Source organism: Haliaeetus albicilla, chromosome Z, assembly GCF_947461875.1.
Source record: "Haliaeetus albicilla chromosome Z, bHalAlb1.1, whole genome shotgun sequence".
Taxonomy (NCBI): Eukaryota; Metazoa; Chordata; class Aves; order Accipitriformes; family Accipitridae; genus Haliaeetus; species Haliaeetus albicilla.
Genome location: NC_091516.1, coordinates 33,189,864 through 33,207,703, shown reverse-complemented (window position 1 = coordinate 33,207,703; position 17,840 = coordinate 33,189,864). Strand labels below are relative to the sequence as shown.

The following is a 17,840-nucleotide window of genomic DNA, read 5'->3' as shown; positions in this document are numbered from 1 at the left end:
ATTATTTGTGCATATATGTATGAGAATTTTCAGAGAATGATACACATGCACACTTGAAAAAAAACAAGTAGAACAATACTAAATGAAATCCTACTATTTCTGGCTAGCACAGCTGATATTTAAATCTGATTTCTACTTTCTTATTTGACTTTTCTAGCCTGGTTCTCACTTACTCTTTTTGTTCAGGGATGTCTTCCAACAGCATGCAAAGAAAATCCTAGAAAATGAACAAAGCGCCACAATTAGTGTGTTTACGAAGACATAACTCTGTGTCTGCATTGCTAGTGAGCAATGGATTTTTAAAGACTGCAGATAACAGAATGATAAGAAAGAAGTTTATATATCCACTATGGTGATTTTCTGCTCAGTTATTTATACAACATACGTTATGTTTGTCAGTTTTCCAACCCACTCAAGTAAAAAGTGTCAATATTGAAAGAAAATGGGCTTGAAAAGCCTGCTGACTATTTTAACACAATCCCACATTCCCACTTTTATTTAATCTATAATATACACACACAAACTATATTTAAAACTGTTAAAGACTGCAGATTCACATACTCAAAGGCTAAGAAACACCAGAATTAAGGGTGTTTACACTCTCTCTACTGTGCTTATGTTACCACGCTGTCTTTAATTATATAACAACATAAGGCTTTTTTTTTTCCTTAATGCACATATCTGATTGGAAGATCCCACCTACTCCTCATTCTGTGACAAAATTCACAATGTTGCTGCCAACCACACCAACTAAGGAGTAAATTCTTCAAAGAAAAGGTAGCTAGAATTTCTTACATGGATTTACAAAGGTGCAATGCTAATGGAACACCATTACTATCATCCTCACTTATAACAGCATGATAAACCCTCTTGAGAAAGTTACATCTGACATTACTTGAAGGTTCTCTGGTACCACACACTATACATGACCCAATTTTAATGACAACCACTTTGACACAATGCACTCCTCTGAACAATCTCATAAGAAGAGGATTTATTAATATGGATTACTCATTTATATGCTATTTCATAAAGCAATACATCCACTTTATTAATACTAGTCTTTGTGGAGACAAGTTTCATAGGCTAATGATGATCCTCACTGCAATATATGAGGGCAGGCTGATTTCTGATTGCAAGTACTTGCTCCCTAAGGTCTTAAAGAAAGTTTCCTAAAAGGCAGAAAAGTTTTAATTAGGGACTCCACCATGGCATTCAATGAGAGATGCTATTTCTCTGACTGATTATGGCATTGTTAGGGAATCAAAGAAAGAGTGATGGCAGCTGAAATTCCTGGTAACATGTTTAAGCCTTCCTCCTTTAGATTACAAGTGAGATTCAGGCTATGTTGCAGTGGCTGCAAAATTTGCTTACCACAAAAGGTAAATTACACAGTGCTGGGCTCAGTGTTGCTGTGGCAAGAATGCCATCATTAACTATACCAGGAGTTGTTCTGTCCTAACTACAGTGTACTGCTGACATCATGACAAAGCGTGAAATCCCCTTATTTCATACTACTGCTTGCAGTTCTGTACCATTATTCTATATGTAAACAGAGAACTACCATCTCCTTCCACCTGTAGAAGCTTTTCTGGAGGTACAAAGTAAGCTTACATAGAAATAAACACTATGAAAAGATCATCATTAGAGTTGTTTCAAGAGTGTGTGAAAAGTAATACTGAAGTGGTCATCCTTGACACTATTTGCACTGTCTCTGTATACATTAATGCAGCTAGATTCCCTGATTGGACTGCATCAACTTTTTATAATCAATACCACAGTGCACTTGAAGATACTTCTGGTATTACAAGTGTTTTTATATTCTGTATATTATACTATGAAATTAAACATCTCCTTTGTGATTAAAGCTGTCTTCATTTTTCCAAATACAGATTAAGAATAAGGCAGTAAGCATCGTTCTACACACTTTCTTACAATTAGGATTAATCTATTCTATCTTAAATGCTTCTATTTTGATGCTCCAAAACAGAGCAGGAAAACAAATTACCACTTACCTCATATTTGCATGGCTTTTAACATTTGCCTATTATCAAGTCTGCATGACACATCCCATTATAGGTCTGACTTTTCAGTTGCTTATAATTTCGCCAAACTTTAACCATCTGGAGTGAAATTTTATCCTCAGGCTATTTTTTCTTCTTCCTCAGATGAAATGGTTCAGAAGTGTTCAAGAGAAAATTTAGGGGATAATGCGGGGTTTTTTAAGCTTTGATGTCATTTCTTTCAGAGGTTCTAGTGACCTTACACTTTGAAGCAAAGACTTGTGGATGACCAGGGTAATCATAAATAAATGCTGAGCCAGATCAGAAAACAAATTATAGTTTGGTTTTTGTCTTTGTTGCAAGTAATTCAATGAAGCCAGAATGAAAATATGAGTTAGAAATCACATGCCACCGCAGTGCTGCATTATTAACAAACTGGCTTATATTCATATGATTAAATAATCTTACTTCCCTACATACTCTTGTTGTTCTTCCATGGCTAGCAACCCAGAGGCTAGAAAACAACTTTTCACTATATAAAGAAACTGTTATTCTGCAGTTTGTGGAATTTTATTGACATTTGGCCAAACTGAAAAAGCCTTTGAAAAATGAGTTCACACACATTCGCTAAGGATTTGCGAGACCCTTATAATTAAATTTCCTAAAGACTCTTGTCTGCTCTCACCATAGTCCAGACTGAAGCCAACAATTTTAATCACAACTGCAACTCTGGGCTGCTGCTGAGCCAGATCAAATCTGGATACAGACTGTGAATTGAGATCAAGAAGAAGTTTTCTTTGCACTGTTAATGCATGTAGCATGTCTGAGTCAAAGGCAAAGAAAAGTGGGGACCCAATGACTGAGAAGTAGGTTGAAGGAAGTAATTTTAAGAACCCTAGGAATGAAGGCTACTTGAAGCAGTAACTAGACAGACCTGGGTTTAGAAGACCTTTTATTTCATGACTAAAGATGCTATATTATTACTTCAGTTCTTGTCTGAAGCAATGAGCAGCATGTTTCTACTCTTGAACTGTTTTAGGGCACCAGACAGGTACTTCTCTCTGACCACACGTGTTGGTATTAAATAAAGAACACTGAATATTAAAAGGCAAATTATATCCTCTTTACGAAAAAATCAAATCTAGATATTTCAAGTACTCTACAACCACCAGATACTTTCAGTTAAATTCTCTAACTCAAATATAAATAGGGTCCATAAAACCAATGGAGATTTCATGACTAAAAGTGATACATCTGAAAGGACATTCAGTTGGCAACAAATAAACAAATGCACTTACATCCAATTCCTTACAGAAATTACCCACTGAAAGTTAAACTATTCATATCAATTATGCAGTTTGTAAATGACATAACTAAATGGTAAACATTACTTTGTCCCTTTTGGGTGGAAAAATAAATAATGAACACCCTTGCTAGGATCCTGTTTATTTGAAATTCCGTCCTTGTTCATCTTCCTGGCTTTTATTTAACAAAATCAGCAACATGTTGAAATCCTTCTCTTGGGGTTTTGGTAACAAGCCTGGAACGCCCCTTCAAAGATGACAACTTCCTATCAAGAGTAAGCAAGACTCCCCAGCTATATGTTCTATTATCAGGCAGCAATCATTAGCCAGACAGCTTTAACAGTTTAAGCCCCAGGTGACAGAGCCTCTGACTAGCTCCAGTCAAAAGCAGAATTTGTTGCCCATTTACCCCATATGCCAATGAACTGCATTCAGATCACTAGCAATTCCCTAAAGAAAAATGACCAGCTATTCTGACAAACAAGAAAACGTAACACATAGGAGGATCTAACAAGATTTTCTGGTAAATCTTCTTATGGATATTCAGGGTGATATCAGTCCCCTGGATGGCCCTTCCCCGGGGCCGGGGTTATTGTCCCTGTGTAGCACAGCAGCAGAAGGTCTCCCTGCCTGAGCCGCGCAAATTCACAGTCCAGTGCTTTCACAGAACTTTGTAAACTGTCCATACTAACAAGACTGAATTTGTCCTCTTAGTTACTGTGTGAATAACTAAGGGAAGCAAGTCTTAAATCACCCCAGCTGTATTAGCAAAAGGGCTTCTGTCAGAGCCCCAGCTTTCACAGAAATAATCTTTGTACATGTATAAACACCTCTGAGGAGGTAAGTCCATTCAGGGACCATGTAAGTTGGAAAAAGTATATTGACTTGTCACTTAATTCACTGAACAAAGTGTTGGCATTCCTCCTTACCTTATTGATGGGAAGGTTCAAACTAGATCCCAGGCAGGTAATTGAAGGCATGTAGCTTGAACACACCTTCTCCTAATGCTTTGACCCCAGAGCCTATGTTGTCTCAAACTCACTTGAAATGTTTTAATTTCTTCAGAAGTTACACAAATTCTCCCTGCCCACTAAAAATGCTAAATATACCACCACCTAAAATTTGATTTAAACACAGACTCATTCTATTTTACATGTATAAAACTGTAAGAACACACATATATACCTAAGAAAAAGATGAGGAACTAGATTTGTTATGTATCAATGGTTCTACATAGAGCTCTCAATCATTCTTTGGACTTCTGTTTAAGACTATCCAGCAGAAAATCATGTAAGATGCATTTGACTCTGATTATTTTAAAATACATCTCACTAAATAAAACAAAAGCTGGAGCTGTGATTTGGCACTGATAAAACCCATATACTTTGGGAGTGCTCCCTTGTCAGTTTGCTCTGGTCAGAATTAAGGACTTCATCTTTTTTGTTATCAAATGATATTGCATAACAAGCTACCATATAATTTTAAGCTTGAAAGATGCTAAATGGAAGCTAAGCAAATACAATAACTTTAGGTCAGCAGAGGAGTGAGAGACTACTGTAACAGAAGTGGAAATGCAAAAAGGTACTCCACAGCTGAAGACTGAAGCTCAAGACTTATTAAGTTCAGCAGCTATGGGAAGGATCTGTGTACTTTATCAGAAAGTTCCAAGACATTTTCAGATATATGGGTCACTTCCCTGATAGAAGACAATTATATGTGTCACTTCCCCAGTAGAAGACAATTATATGTGTAAAACTTACTGATTCTTTTAAGATCTTTACACTTGAGATGATACCAAAAGATATTTGCCTTTTTTTTATGCAACTATACTATTGGGACATTAAAATGTGTGACACATTATCAGCTGTATTATACATGACTATGAAACACCTGGGCTCCTTTTAGCTTCACTACTCTGCTTTCTTCTCCAATTCCATTTCTAGCACTACTTCATTCTGATCTCTGTCCTTTATGATACGCAGTTTCTTATACAATTATGAAAAAAGTATATCAGAAAAAAGTTTTCTCACCCCCCAAAATCTTGCCTTATACCATGTTAATAACTTCTACTAACCTAGTCTTAATTATAATCCAAGCACAATATTTCAAATGTTCCTTCTTTCAAGATACTTGTAGTGAAATAGAGATATAGCCTAAAGCTTGTGAGATTTTTATATATGAACACAATGGGTTGTCAAAATATGCAATGTAATTAACTGATCCATACATTAATCAATTGTCACATACATAAGTGTTTTAAACACAGTTAATCTCAGGTTAAAATATCTGACCTAGTGAAGCAGTCTTTTTTAATGCCTTACACTTGTTAAAACTTAAAAAGTTGAACAGAAGGAAAAGCATACTGTGCTTATGAACAATGAACAGAGAACAAAATACCACGCAGCTGCTTCATATGAGAGCAATACCTATTCTACATAAATGAGGCAAAGGTCTTTGGAAAAAAAAAAAATAAAAGGATGGTGATCATGTAGTAATTAAAGGTTGTTTCATAATGCATACCTATAAGGAAAGTGAATGAAGGCTGCGTTGTGCACAGCTAACAAAAAAGTAGGAATATGTGCATTTATGCAAGAATTGGAACAGGAAACTAACGCAATCTGAGTAAAACTGACCCATCTATTTCTGTTTTCCAAGCACATGAGAGTGTAGAAAGCAAAGACCCCTGTCCTAGAGGCTGCTGTGGATGGGACAGCGCCAGGGTCCATACCATGCCTCACTGATGTCAATAGTTCTTTGCTCAAGCTCACAGGTCAGTAACCATGGAACAGATGGGGCTAAACCGCAAAGACAAATTTTTAGTTAAATCTTTTATCTAAATAATAGATTCTATAGGTTGAAACATCAAAATATATGCACACTGCATGCTTAGACTTTCAATTCTAGTTACAAGAGTTCTACAACTTAGAAGTTCAACAAGATAGTTGAATGGTGATTTGTGTGTGCCGATACCAATTTTATAAAATTATGACAATGGTATGTGCCCATGCAAATTGGTGTGCAGGAACATGTTGATATAGGTACATTCACAGTGGGCTTGGATCCATACGTCTGCCTTTAAAACTTTTAATAGCATAAATTATGATTTTTTTGAAGCACTGCCTCCTTGACTGTCATTTTACTGTAGCAAATTATAACTCTATCAGATGGAGGAACACTATAGACCTTGGGTTACTATTACAGCAGACAGAACTACATGAAAATTAAAGTCTGCAAACAATTCAATTCCCAAGGTGTTCTTATTTCAATATCAAACCGAACAACAGCTTTAACTGTGTTAGGAATATCAGCAACTTGCACGCCTTTCTGTTTATTTATAGTCAGTAGCACTCCATTCATTATTTTAAGAGTTCATTCAGAGCAGTTAGTAAATGAATTCTCTCACAGAAAGAAAAATGCAAGATTTTTTAAAATCCTTCTCAGAGATTCCAGACTTGCTTTACTTGTCTGTTGCTAACTCAACTAAAATAAACAAAACCTACTATTAAAAACATACTGAGCATGCAATCAAAATGAAGGAAAAAGGCAAACTGATTAATGTTTCACATCTGAAGTCATTTCCTTGCACCTGCAGCTCCCATATAGGAAAAATACTACAAACACCACTGAAAACAAGACTAGTATTCAGAACATGGGCAATTATTTTCACTGTTTTTACCTTCCCTCGTCCCCACAACTCCTAAAGCTGGGAACTTTTACAATTATTTTGGACAAGGTGAAAGTACAACACTATGATATTTAAATGTACCATTTGCACCTCCATTTATTTTAAATTTTTTACTAATTTAAACACTGACAGCACGTTTGTTGAAGAAAGAACTTGAATAATAAACTTTGTGCTAACTTGACTTCATTGCTTCTGCATTTGCAAGTCCTGCTGTGATTGCTTATCTACCTATACCAGACACCGACATAAATACAATCTTTAAGATTTCTTACAAAGAAAGTAAATGCATTTACAACTGGATATAGTCCTATCCCCTTTGCATTTTTAACATAGCGACCAAACAACAGGATGATGGTAAAATTCTCTTCCCAGAAACTTTGATGGGAGCTGGATTTAGGCTGCTGTGAAACAAGGTAAAAGCACAAAAAGCACACAGTAAAAGTTACATAGTACATAGCTCTTTCTCCACCAAATCAAGTATCTTCAACTGAAGGAAAGTATCTTTTTTGACCTACTTTAAGAACATAGCTATGGATATATTGCACATATTCAAATAGAAAGTAGCCTAAGAAAGCTGAAATAAAAGCATCACTTACTCTTGCTTGAATAGTTAAAAACTGAACAATTTTTTTATCCAATAACCAAAATGGTTGTTTCTGGGTGCAGAAACAACATATAGTATTTCATCTTATGAGACTGGAGTTAGGTTAAGTTGCAAACTGACATTTCATAGCAGAGTGCTGGACAAAGGCAGAAGTCTGTAGTAGATGGGTAGTTCATTTGCAATGCAATCTAGCTATCATGACTAATAGTATAATGTGCTAAGACATTTTGCGGTCTACTGGCTCAACTCATCTCACATCAACCAGGAGCAACAACCTGACTACTTCTCACCAAAATGCAAGCACCTTTCCTACCACCAGATTAAAATATTGGGCTGCTTCTTGGTTTTAGCAGTTTCATGATTTCTGTGATTTTCAAAAAGTTTCCAGCTGTGTAATAGTAAAGTGTCATATTTATGATCTTGGACACCATAATGTAGACAAGACTCATATAGTCACTGGCATTTTCCACACTATGCCAAACATAACTGGTCAGAGTCTCAGAACCACGGTACAGGAAACAGCTGCAGCAGTGGAAACATTAACTCCCTTAACACCCCAAAAGTTCCTCCACAGGGCAGAGCTGCTGCAGTAGACCTACTATGCCTAACGCCTGGGTGACTTGACATACAGAAGAATCCACAAGTCTGTGAGCTATTTGTAAAATACATGGGCATACATCTCACCCTGTAAGACTGAGATTCAAAACAGCAAGCACACGAGCAAAGAATCACTGTGGCTGGAAGAAACAGGAAAGTGTTAGAGCCCATTCCCTCAAAATCAGAAGCCCTTACTCTGTGTTGCAAGGAGACATTTATCACCATACTGAATCCCCTCAACGATTTCAACCATAACTCAAGAAAAGACAGAGTTCAGCAAAAAAACTTGTTTCAGAAATTCAGTTATACCTGTTCTCTCTTTTTCCCTGCCCCTCACTCTCATCACAGTGTTCTTCTAGCGATGCCAGATACTTGTCATATTGTTCCAGGCCTGTTTTTAACTGTGAGTTCAGTCACCTGGTTCACAGACACCTGCATAAACAGTTTTTTCACAGCATTACCGAAGCAACAAGCTGCAGTGCCACAGCATAATCTGGATTCATCACCAATGACAGGATTTCCTAGAACTTTGGGTTTGGAGAGCTATGTCATTCCCTTCTCAAAACAAGACACTGGAGGACAAGACAGTCTCCCTTTTAATGCTACAGCCAGTGGTTACAGGACTTTTTCAGAAAGACCTAGGGGGAGGTAAATTTCTATTTATAACCTCAGCTGGGTTCTCTGTGTAACAGATGGTAGAATACACTGTGGTGTGACTTGATCAGTCTTTCCTTCTGAAGCTGTTCTACTTTGCATGGAATAATTATACACCATTTCTGACAGGAAGAGAACAAGCTAAGTCTGTAGTTCAAGTGATTAATACATGCAGTTGGACTTAGAGAGGGCAGATTCTGATTCCCAATTCAACATTACTTTTTACAACCAAGCCTCCACCAGTCCAGGAAGAAGTACTGTTCTATGAGAACAACTGCTCTTCAGAGTGGGCTGCCACTGCATGATACCACTGTCAGAGAAAGTCTACTGAAAGAAAGAAGCAGCACATCTTCAACATCCCTTGCAGATTAATAATTCAGTTACAGAACGCTTTAGAAAGCATGGAAGTACGGACCATGACGAGGAAACCTATACGGAGGCTGTGACAAGACTGTAATACAGGTGGGTGCAATATCACAGAGTGATGGGGACATCACTCTCTGACTTGGTGAGAAAGAAACCGTCCTCATAAGAAAGACTATGAAATTATAAGCATTGAATGAAGCAGCATGCAGAGGCGAAGGAAACAAAGTCAGAAATGTCATGTACATGCACTGTTACAATTTATAGAAATTTTCAGTTACATTCCTACTCTGTGTTTTTTCTCTATCAGAAACAGAGAGGTATCAGGGAAAAGACTGATTGATCACAACCAAAACCCATGAGCTAAAAAACTACAGGAAACAATTCCAGCATGGTAAATGACCCTATCTTTGAGAACATCAGCACCTATGAACATTGACCTTCCAAAGCATCAAGTTAAAAAAACCACAATAACAACAACAACAAACCCCCAACACCTATTGTTTACATTATCAGATACCAGCAGGGTGTCCAATTTATATATCACCCTGAAAGGAAAAGTCAGCCTTCTAGCAGGTAGGAATTTCACCAATATTGCCAAGTTACAACTGCCTCTGTCTTTTCACCACAACCAGAAGTGGTGACTTACATAGTGAAACCCAAAGTTTAGGTAATTTGTTTTTTCAGAAAGTGAGGAACAACCCCAAGAACAGTACCTGAGAAAGGACAAGCTGCCCATGGAACTTATGGACAAATTTTCGTAAAGATGCAAGGTATGAAGCCTCTCCTATTGTCCTTGCCAGAGACCGCAAAAGGAAATAACCCTGCAAGAAATTAAGCCAGAAACAAATAGGATGCTATGAATTTGCTGATGTCTAGAAGAAAGAAGTCTTTACCATATTAGTAAAGCAATTTCAATAAAAATCAGCTGACAACACTCACCTTCAAATAGTGAACCTGCATGAAGATTTTTTCTGCTTTAAGACCATGTTTGACAACAGATGCTCCAGACTCACTCAATTCTCCTGTGCTCTCCTTTTTGGGCCTGAAACGGTAACACACTAATTAAGTCTTGAATAAGCAAGTAAAGAAAAAGGGAAGGGGAATGGGTCATTATGTTCAACTAGAGATTTCTCTTCTTATACCTGAACATTGGCTTAACAGCTTACATGAATGTACTTGCAATAACATCCTTCATCTGCATGCAATACACTACAGAAGAAATAATGTTCTGCTTTTCATTTTGCTGCTTGGGGTTGGAAGAGAAGTAGTTGAAGTTTTAAAAGAGGAAGCCTTTCACACACACACAGAGGTTTGGGTTTTACAGAAAATAATGTCTAGAACAAACCTTCTACTTCACTGTCTGATTTTAAAATGTAATACAGCATCTGATGTGCCACTAATCCACAGCAGTAAAGTGTGGAGGACTTCTAGGCTCTTATGAGCACAGAGTGAAACTAAAGAGAAGCTATGCGAATATTTTTTCTTCATTTGGAAGCAGTGCCTTCACAGGCATAGTACTGAAGAGCCCTCTAGCTTTTTTTTCTTCCCTCCAGAAAACATCCCAGCTAACAGTGGTCTGAGAAAAGATGTCTGTCTTAGGAGCCTAACACTGTGACTGAAACAACCTCTCCAATTCTAAGTGTGGATTTTGAAATGGGCAGTTTTGGAAACCAAACATCTTTTCCCTCACTTCTACAGAATAGGGGCAACAGAGGCCACAGCAGTGCAGGATTCTTCAAACCACATCACTCATACACTTCTCATGAGCTAATCCCTGTGATCAAATTTCTTGCATATCTATGTCTGCTTTGAGGAAAACACTCTTCCTTTTTTGTATCTGTGTAATAGTTTCCTATCAGAGTTTTGTCCAGAGTGTTAAGCTGTTCCCCCCGCCCCCTTTAGTCACTGTATTTAGGGCCTGTGCACATGAAATCCACTTCATAGTAAAATCTTGATAAAATATAACTATTTAAAATAAAACAGGGAAAAAATGCAGATTCAATTTCACACTGTTCCTAACACAGTCCTTTATCGTGCTATAGTCCATATTTTCTTTCAAGGAAGATATTCCTTCAACATTGAAAGGAGGAGATCCATGACTGATTTCTTATCCTGTGCCAATAACTGATTTCTTAACCTATGTTAACTCCAGTTCTTCAAGACCATGTAATCATTGCAGACCCACTACACGAGAGAAGAGGTCCACCTATTTCCATTCTGAGTCAGCCTCCTGGAAGGAAGGCCTGCTGGCATTTCATTTGCGACTTTTCATTGTTATCTGCATATATAAAAAGCCAAAACTGCTTCATTTCTCTCATAATAAATAGCCCAGTCTATAGATTTTGAAAAATGGAGTGCAAGCACAGGCTACAGGATCCACAGTAAACTGAAATACCTCCCATAATCACAATTATTCTAAATTACACAACCATACTTCCTTCCTTCCTCTTCCAACTTTGTGCCTGTGTAGATCCTAGTAGGTGACTAGAAAGCAATATCCCATCTGGATGATGGTACTGAAGAACTTCCTTCTGCAAAGGATGTATATGTACCCCTGATACTTTCTACAAAAGAGTGTAAATATTCATAAAGTTACCCTGTTCTCTGCTGTCAGTACTTCAGCACACTATTTTAAAGCAATGCTTACTATATTTACAACACATTGAAAGTACAGAGACTGAAAGTTTGTTACACTGACCTACAAAACCTGGCATCTAACCTAGTAGATGAAACTAGGCATAATGCTAAAGGCAAGCTGATTCAAGGTATTCAAACTGCTATGTGGCACATTTTAGATACTGGCAAATTTCTGAACAAAGTAAAAGATGCTGCTTTGTTTGCTGGGTGGCAAAGTACATTGTACAAAGTGAAAGTACAACTCACCAGGAAATCCTTGGTAATTAAATGCTCTGATGCCCTAGGTAGTCCTGAAAACCTCTATAAGAGACCATCTGAAAGGCATGTATCCTATCAGTGTGATAGAACAAAACTCTTTAAAAATGTACAGAGCAGTGAGAGACCGTTGCTTCAGGAGGGAAATGGACTTTGACTCAAGTGGAACTCAAGAGTTTAGATATGAACACTGGTTTGTCTTAATGAAGAATCACAAGCTGAGGTTCAGTCATAAGGGCTAGGACATGAAACAATCTCAACACCAGCTTTATTCCACAGAACAAAATGGACTTCTCTAAGCTTCTTTGCTTTCGTAACATGAGAGACTGGATGAGAGTGCCAGTGTTGATGCTTGCCAGCAAAATGAGTGCCAGGATATATTTCACAGGTGCTTTTATCCCTGCAGGTTTGCTTCAAACTCTGTGAGAAAATACATAGGATTCTGTCTGAATTATCCTGTATGAGCACTACAGTGCCACAGATTCCTTCTTCAATACTAAGATTTGCTGGTGCTGCCTTTCAGAGCTGCTGCCTGCTGAAAAGACACTTATCTCTTTCATTTAATTTCATTTCATTTCACATTTCTTTCAGTTCTTTTCACAGGTAGCTTATGGGATGCTACTATAACATAACCTCAAATATCCATAATAACAAGAAACATCATGCTGATGACCAGTTTGACAAGTGGCTTTCACCTAGTCTGAAGAGGTATTCGTCTGCGGGATCAAAAGTTAATAGGATCAGCTGACAAGGTTTGGGCAGGGTTTTCCTGCTGTCAGGAGAAAGCACAGAAAATCATATGATCATCCAGCAGGGAACAAAAAAAGTATTTGAGGAATAAGCTTATGCTTAGGAAGAGTGCATTGGCTGATTTTTTTTCTTCCTGATTTAATTGGTAAGAAGTAACAGACAGTTATTTACTTTTAATGTCCTTGTATAAAAACACAAGCTTGAACTAGTGCAAGCCTCAGTACAGACTCAAAACCCAGTGCAATGCCAAGACTGAAATTTTCTCTCTTGTGTATTGACTCTAGAAAGCACATGGACATACTTTCAGAAGGAAGAAGAAAATTAAAAAAAACCCACAGTAAACATGCAAAGAGAGAACCTATTCAAGTCCATGCCACAAAAATAGTAGAGAATATTTACATCTGACTGAAACCAGTGGAGAGTCCTTAAATGCAACCATAGGAAACTAGAGACATCAGAGAGGAAGAGATTGCCAGAATCCCAAGCTGGCAACATGTTCCTCTCCTGAAATGTATATTAGAGGCATATTTTTTCAAATGAGTAAATGATTTGTCATTCTTTTGTATTAGCATTGAGAATACCACTATGTAAAACATAAGCAGCATGCTTATTACGGACACTTATGTCCACCAACAGTGGAAGTCAATAGAAAGCTTAAGTTTCAATTTCAGAATAAATCAATCTTTCCTGAGTTTCAAACTACAAAGGATATTTAGGGCCCTAGACAAATGATTTTAAAAATTTACATATACACATTTTATTAAAAGTAACAACTACATAATTAATGCAAAAGACAACAAACCTGATTCCATAATGTTGAAAACGGAAAACACACATCCAGATAAGCTTCATATCACATGAACCAATGTTCCTAAAAATAATTTATTTTAAAGCAAACAAACAAAACTCCCAGCATCTGTCAATCAGTAGTTGTGCTGGGAACAGCTGTATGACAGCTAGTGATAAAGCTTGCTTTTGTATTTACACCTATCATCAAAACGCATACTTGCAAATGTGTAACTTCACTGACTGCTTACATGTAGGATATACAATTCATCGATAAACATGAAGTAAAACAGTTATGCAGTTGATGACATGTTTTCAGATGACATGAGGCCAGAGAGGAATTTATGTGTTGGTGAACAGTCTCTAATGCCCAAATGTAAAAGGCTTTTAGGCTTACTGGGAAAGCACAAAAAGAAGGGAAGACCTCAAAATGAATGAAATGGCAACAGTCTTCCAAAAACATTTAAAAGTTGATTATTTAGAAGAAGGGGATCAATTTGTTCTTCACTTCCCCTTGGTAAAAGAAAAGAAGAAACCTCCAGTATTTGAAATAAACAATATTTCAACTGTGCATTAGGAAGCAATTTTTAACTGTTAACCCTAAAACAGCTTAGCTAGGTACTGTGGAAACTTTTTTACTGGAGGTTTCTAAGAGCGTGTTAGTAAAAACTTGCTTAAGATGGTCTGTGTATACTGCCTGTATTTCAGGGTAGGAGAGTGGTCTACATAATTTCTTGAAATCCGTCCCTGCAATTCCATGATTTGGTCAGTGTAGGCCTAATTTGAGCTAGGATTAGTAAACGTGTTTTTCTTGGTCAAATACTGTGGGGAGACAAGCAGCAGTGGTGTTAGGCAGTCATTCAAGATAAAGGACTATGGCAAATTCCCAACACACAATCAGAACAGCGTAGATTATTAATCATTAGCAAAGCAAGAATCTTTTTTTGATCTAATGTCTTTAGCTACATAAGAAGAAGCCTTCAGCTCAGCATCTGGTACCTAAAGTCCCAAATCTTATTTAAATATTATCATTGTTAGTCATTTCTAAAGAGAAAGTAGATTTATATAGTTCATTATGCTTTTTCCTTTGTTTTTTAAAGTTTCATTCAGCTTGGCCATTAGATACCATACTCCTGTATGTGCTTGTCTTCAGCCACAGAAAATGAATCTGTTACGGCTTCAAACACTGAACTTTGCTCAGGAAACGGCCTTTTCTTTTTCCCTGAATAGAGGCTCTTGTAAAGTCCTTAGAGACATTTTATATCAAACTAAATCCCATGATTTTTGAAAGCTTTCTATAACAAAGAGAAAAGCAATTGCATTATACAGAAGATGAATAACCTAGTCAATTTAATTTGACTTTTCTTTTTTCTTCAGAAGGAAATAAGGAAATGCAGTGGATTTAATCAGATGATTTGGGTGTATATCCTTTGAAGAGAGAAAATGGTGGAAAACAGGAGACAGAGAACATGCAAAAGCGAAGATTACACTGTCATATTGTTACCTTAAAACTTGCAGCTCTTCTTCAGAGTTCTGCACCTCATCTCTGAGTCGGCGCCAGCGAAGTAAAGCTTTCAATTCCTGCTGCCCTTTTACTTCATCATGTGACAGCTGCTTAGTATACAAAAACCACAGATCACTGATCGCTGTTTCCCAACAGAGAATAATTTTCAGAAAGAAAAACTTGTTTTGTTTCCCTTTAATGTGGAGAACATGCAGGAAACAGTACCAGTATCCACGATTTAAAAAAAAACAAACCCAAACCATAAACAACCCATAACCAAAAAATATCAGTTGCCGCTATGAGAGTTAATAGCGGCACTAAGCAAAACAGAAGCCTCACTGTGCACATCAAATCAATAGTCAGTTAAATAGTTCTGCCTGAGGAGAGAGATGGGCATGTTTTCCCTTTAGTGACTGGCAATGAGTGAACTGAACATACAGTACAGATACCTGGCATAGCGGCTTTGGTTACATCTTTACTCTTCCCAGCTTGGAAGCAAAGAGCTGCTTTGTGTCCAGACTTCACTGCTCTTCCCTACTACTACTGCCACACTCGTGAAAGCTCCCTGTTGTATTTCCCCCCATTTACATAATATTAACAGAAATAAATGTCAGGTTGTCAGCTTACAAATGACTACTAATTTATGCTTCTCTATTATAAGAAAAGATGGAACATGGGAGAAAGCAAAAGCAGCTAATATCGTGCATTACACCAATATTTCAGTCACAACTGAAATTATTGTCAGGCACTATGGAATATACTCATAATCCTACAACTGTACAATTGCACAGCACCAAAACTACTCAATAGGTCTAAAAAGGAAAAGAAAAAGCAATTTTCTGACCTTATAAATTAACAAGGGCACTAATCACCCTGTTCTGTTGTTTCCTCCTTTCCATTCAGCTACATGGAAGGGTGTCTACTATAATGAAAATGCTTTCAAGTGACTCACAAAAGCATAGAATTAATGTGAACAGCTCACAGCAGAGGAGTGAAGCTCAGTGTAAGGGCGGCAGTGAGTTTTAGGACCAGAAGGGAAAAGCAAATTGTTTGGACAGCCTTCCTCTCTTTCTTGTTCCAGAAACATGGTAAGTGACAAGGAATTCTGTTTTGTTTGGTGCTATAAATATGCCTGATACTTAATAAAATGGAGGTTCAGAAGAGTATATGATGTCAGTTCCCATAGCCATCTGCTCTTCCACAGATGAAGCTCTGCAGACTTAAGGGGTAGAACCATGGCCTGACAAAAGCACAGGAAAAAAAATCACTAACGCACAAAATGCTTGTGGTAGCAGAGGTACAACAAAAATACAAATTGGATCACAAAACCACTTTACTAGCTGATATGCAGCTTATGAGCTTTCCACTTTAAGGCAGACAATGATTTCTAAGCCTCTGATATGACAGTAACTCTTGCTAGGCAGTATAAGAGGAAAAAAAGTTTAAGTGCTGATGGCCATTTCATCAGCTTCCATTTTGTTTTGAGTACGCTTCTTGGCTGTCCACTGGACAAAACCAGACCATTTTCATTAGGTACCTGCATATTACAATATTCAGTAAGACTCTGCTGATTGCTCCAGTTTCAGGAACACAATACAAGTGGAAGGAATGCAGAGCAGCTGTTTGACAGCTGAATTTTAATAACTGAGTAGTACGTTTGTGGAAAGGTAATCATTGACAAACAGATGTTTCCATTCTTATTTGCACTGACCTCTACCTCTGTAAAGATTAGTGTTCCTTGTGGATCAGGAAGGACTTTTATTTTAATTTATTTTTTTTAAAAATCAAATTAGCATGCAAATTCCAGTATTATTTTAAAAGACTTATCTTCATAACACAGGAGTTATAATTTATACCTAATTCACAGCGGGATATATAATTTTGATTTCCACATAATTCAATTGAGAAGTGATGTATCATCACCTTACCTGTTGTGCCCTAGCCCAAAATATATCTTCTAAAAAAGTGGCAAACCCTTCACTTATCCACTCTTCAGTCCAATCACGAGCACCAATGGCTAGTCCAAACCAAGCATGAGCAATTTCATGGCACAGACGTGTTCCACAGAGATGGCTCCCTCCTGGTAGTACACTCTGTGACAGGAAGATGATGTGTGGGCTGCACAATAGGAATGAGTGACAAATACATTATTGACCTGTTAAAACATGCACTGTATTGCCATAATAATATATAGGCTTTATTAGCCTTGTCAGCCTCTTATTACTATATGCATGCTAGGTCATGACTGATAGTTTATAGCTCAGGCATTTTTAGGAATTAGGTTATACTTTATTGTTGGTTGGCAGAAAATCAAACTAAAATTCTGCCAAGTAGTTGTTTTGTATTCAACCGTCAAACAGCTATTACCTGTAAGAAGTAACTTAAACCAAAGTTTTATATTTTTCAAATTACAAGACTTATTTATTTCAATAGAAGCATTTATATATAAGCCAGGATAATAAAAGATGAGCAGGTGCGTATATAGGCAGCAAGTATTTATCAGTTAAATGATCAAAGCTGGAAATAAATAAAGCAGAAACATTTTATACAGAAAACAAATCACTATCCAAAAGCAACAAGAGCCATGTATAGTAAAGCACAAGTGCTTGTTAAAACTTAAAACAAGCTAAAAAGATACCATCTGACAATAAGAGTTAATAATTTCTGCAAATGCAGAGGAAGGAGAACATCCTTT

The 17,840-nt window shown here is 37.2% G+C and overlaps 1 protein-coding gene across 9 annotated transcripts in view; it reads right to left on the bottom strand.

The window, feature by feature from the left end:
• Positions 1-17,840, bottom strand: part of AOPEP (aminopeptidase O (putative)) — a 214,864-nt gene that overhangs the window by 103,789 nt on the left and 93,235 nt on the right. For 8 of the 9 annotated variants that reach the window (XM_069776426.1, XM_069776425.1, XM_069776428.1 and 5 more), the window contains 5 exons: positions 17,074-17,263; positions 15,146-15,255; positions 10,153-10,255; positions 9,927-10,034; positions 174-217 (listed from right to left, as the gene is read on the bottom strand). In XM_069776426.1, the coding sequence (XP_069632527.1) occupies positions 174-217; positions 9,927-10,034; positions 10,153-10,255; positions 15,146-15,255; positions 17,074-17,263 (555 nt within the window). The remainder of the gene's footprint in view (positions 1-173; positions 218-9,926; positions 10,035-10,152; positions 10,256-15,145; positions 15,256-17,073; positions 17,264-17,840) is intronic. The other variant, XM_069776427.1, reaches the window with a different exon arrangement.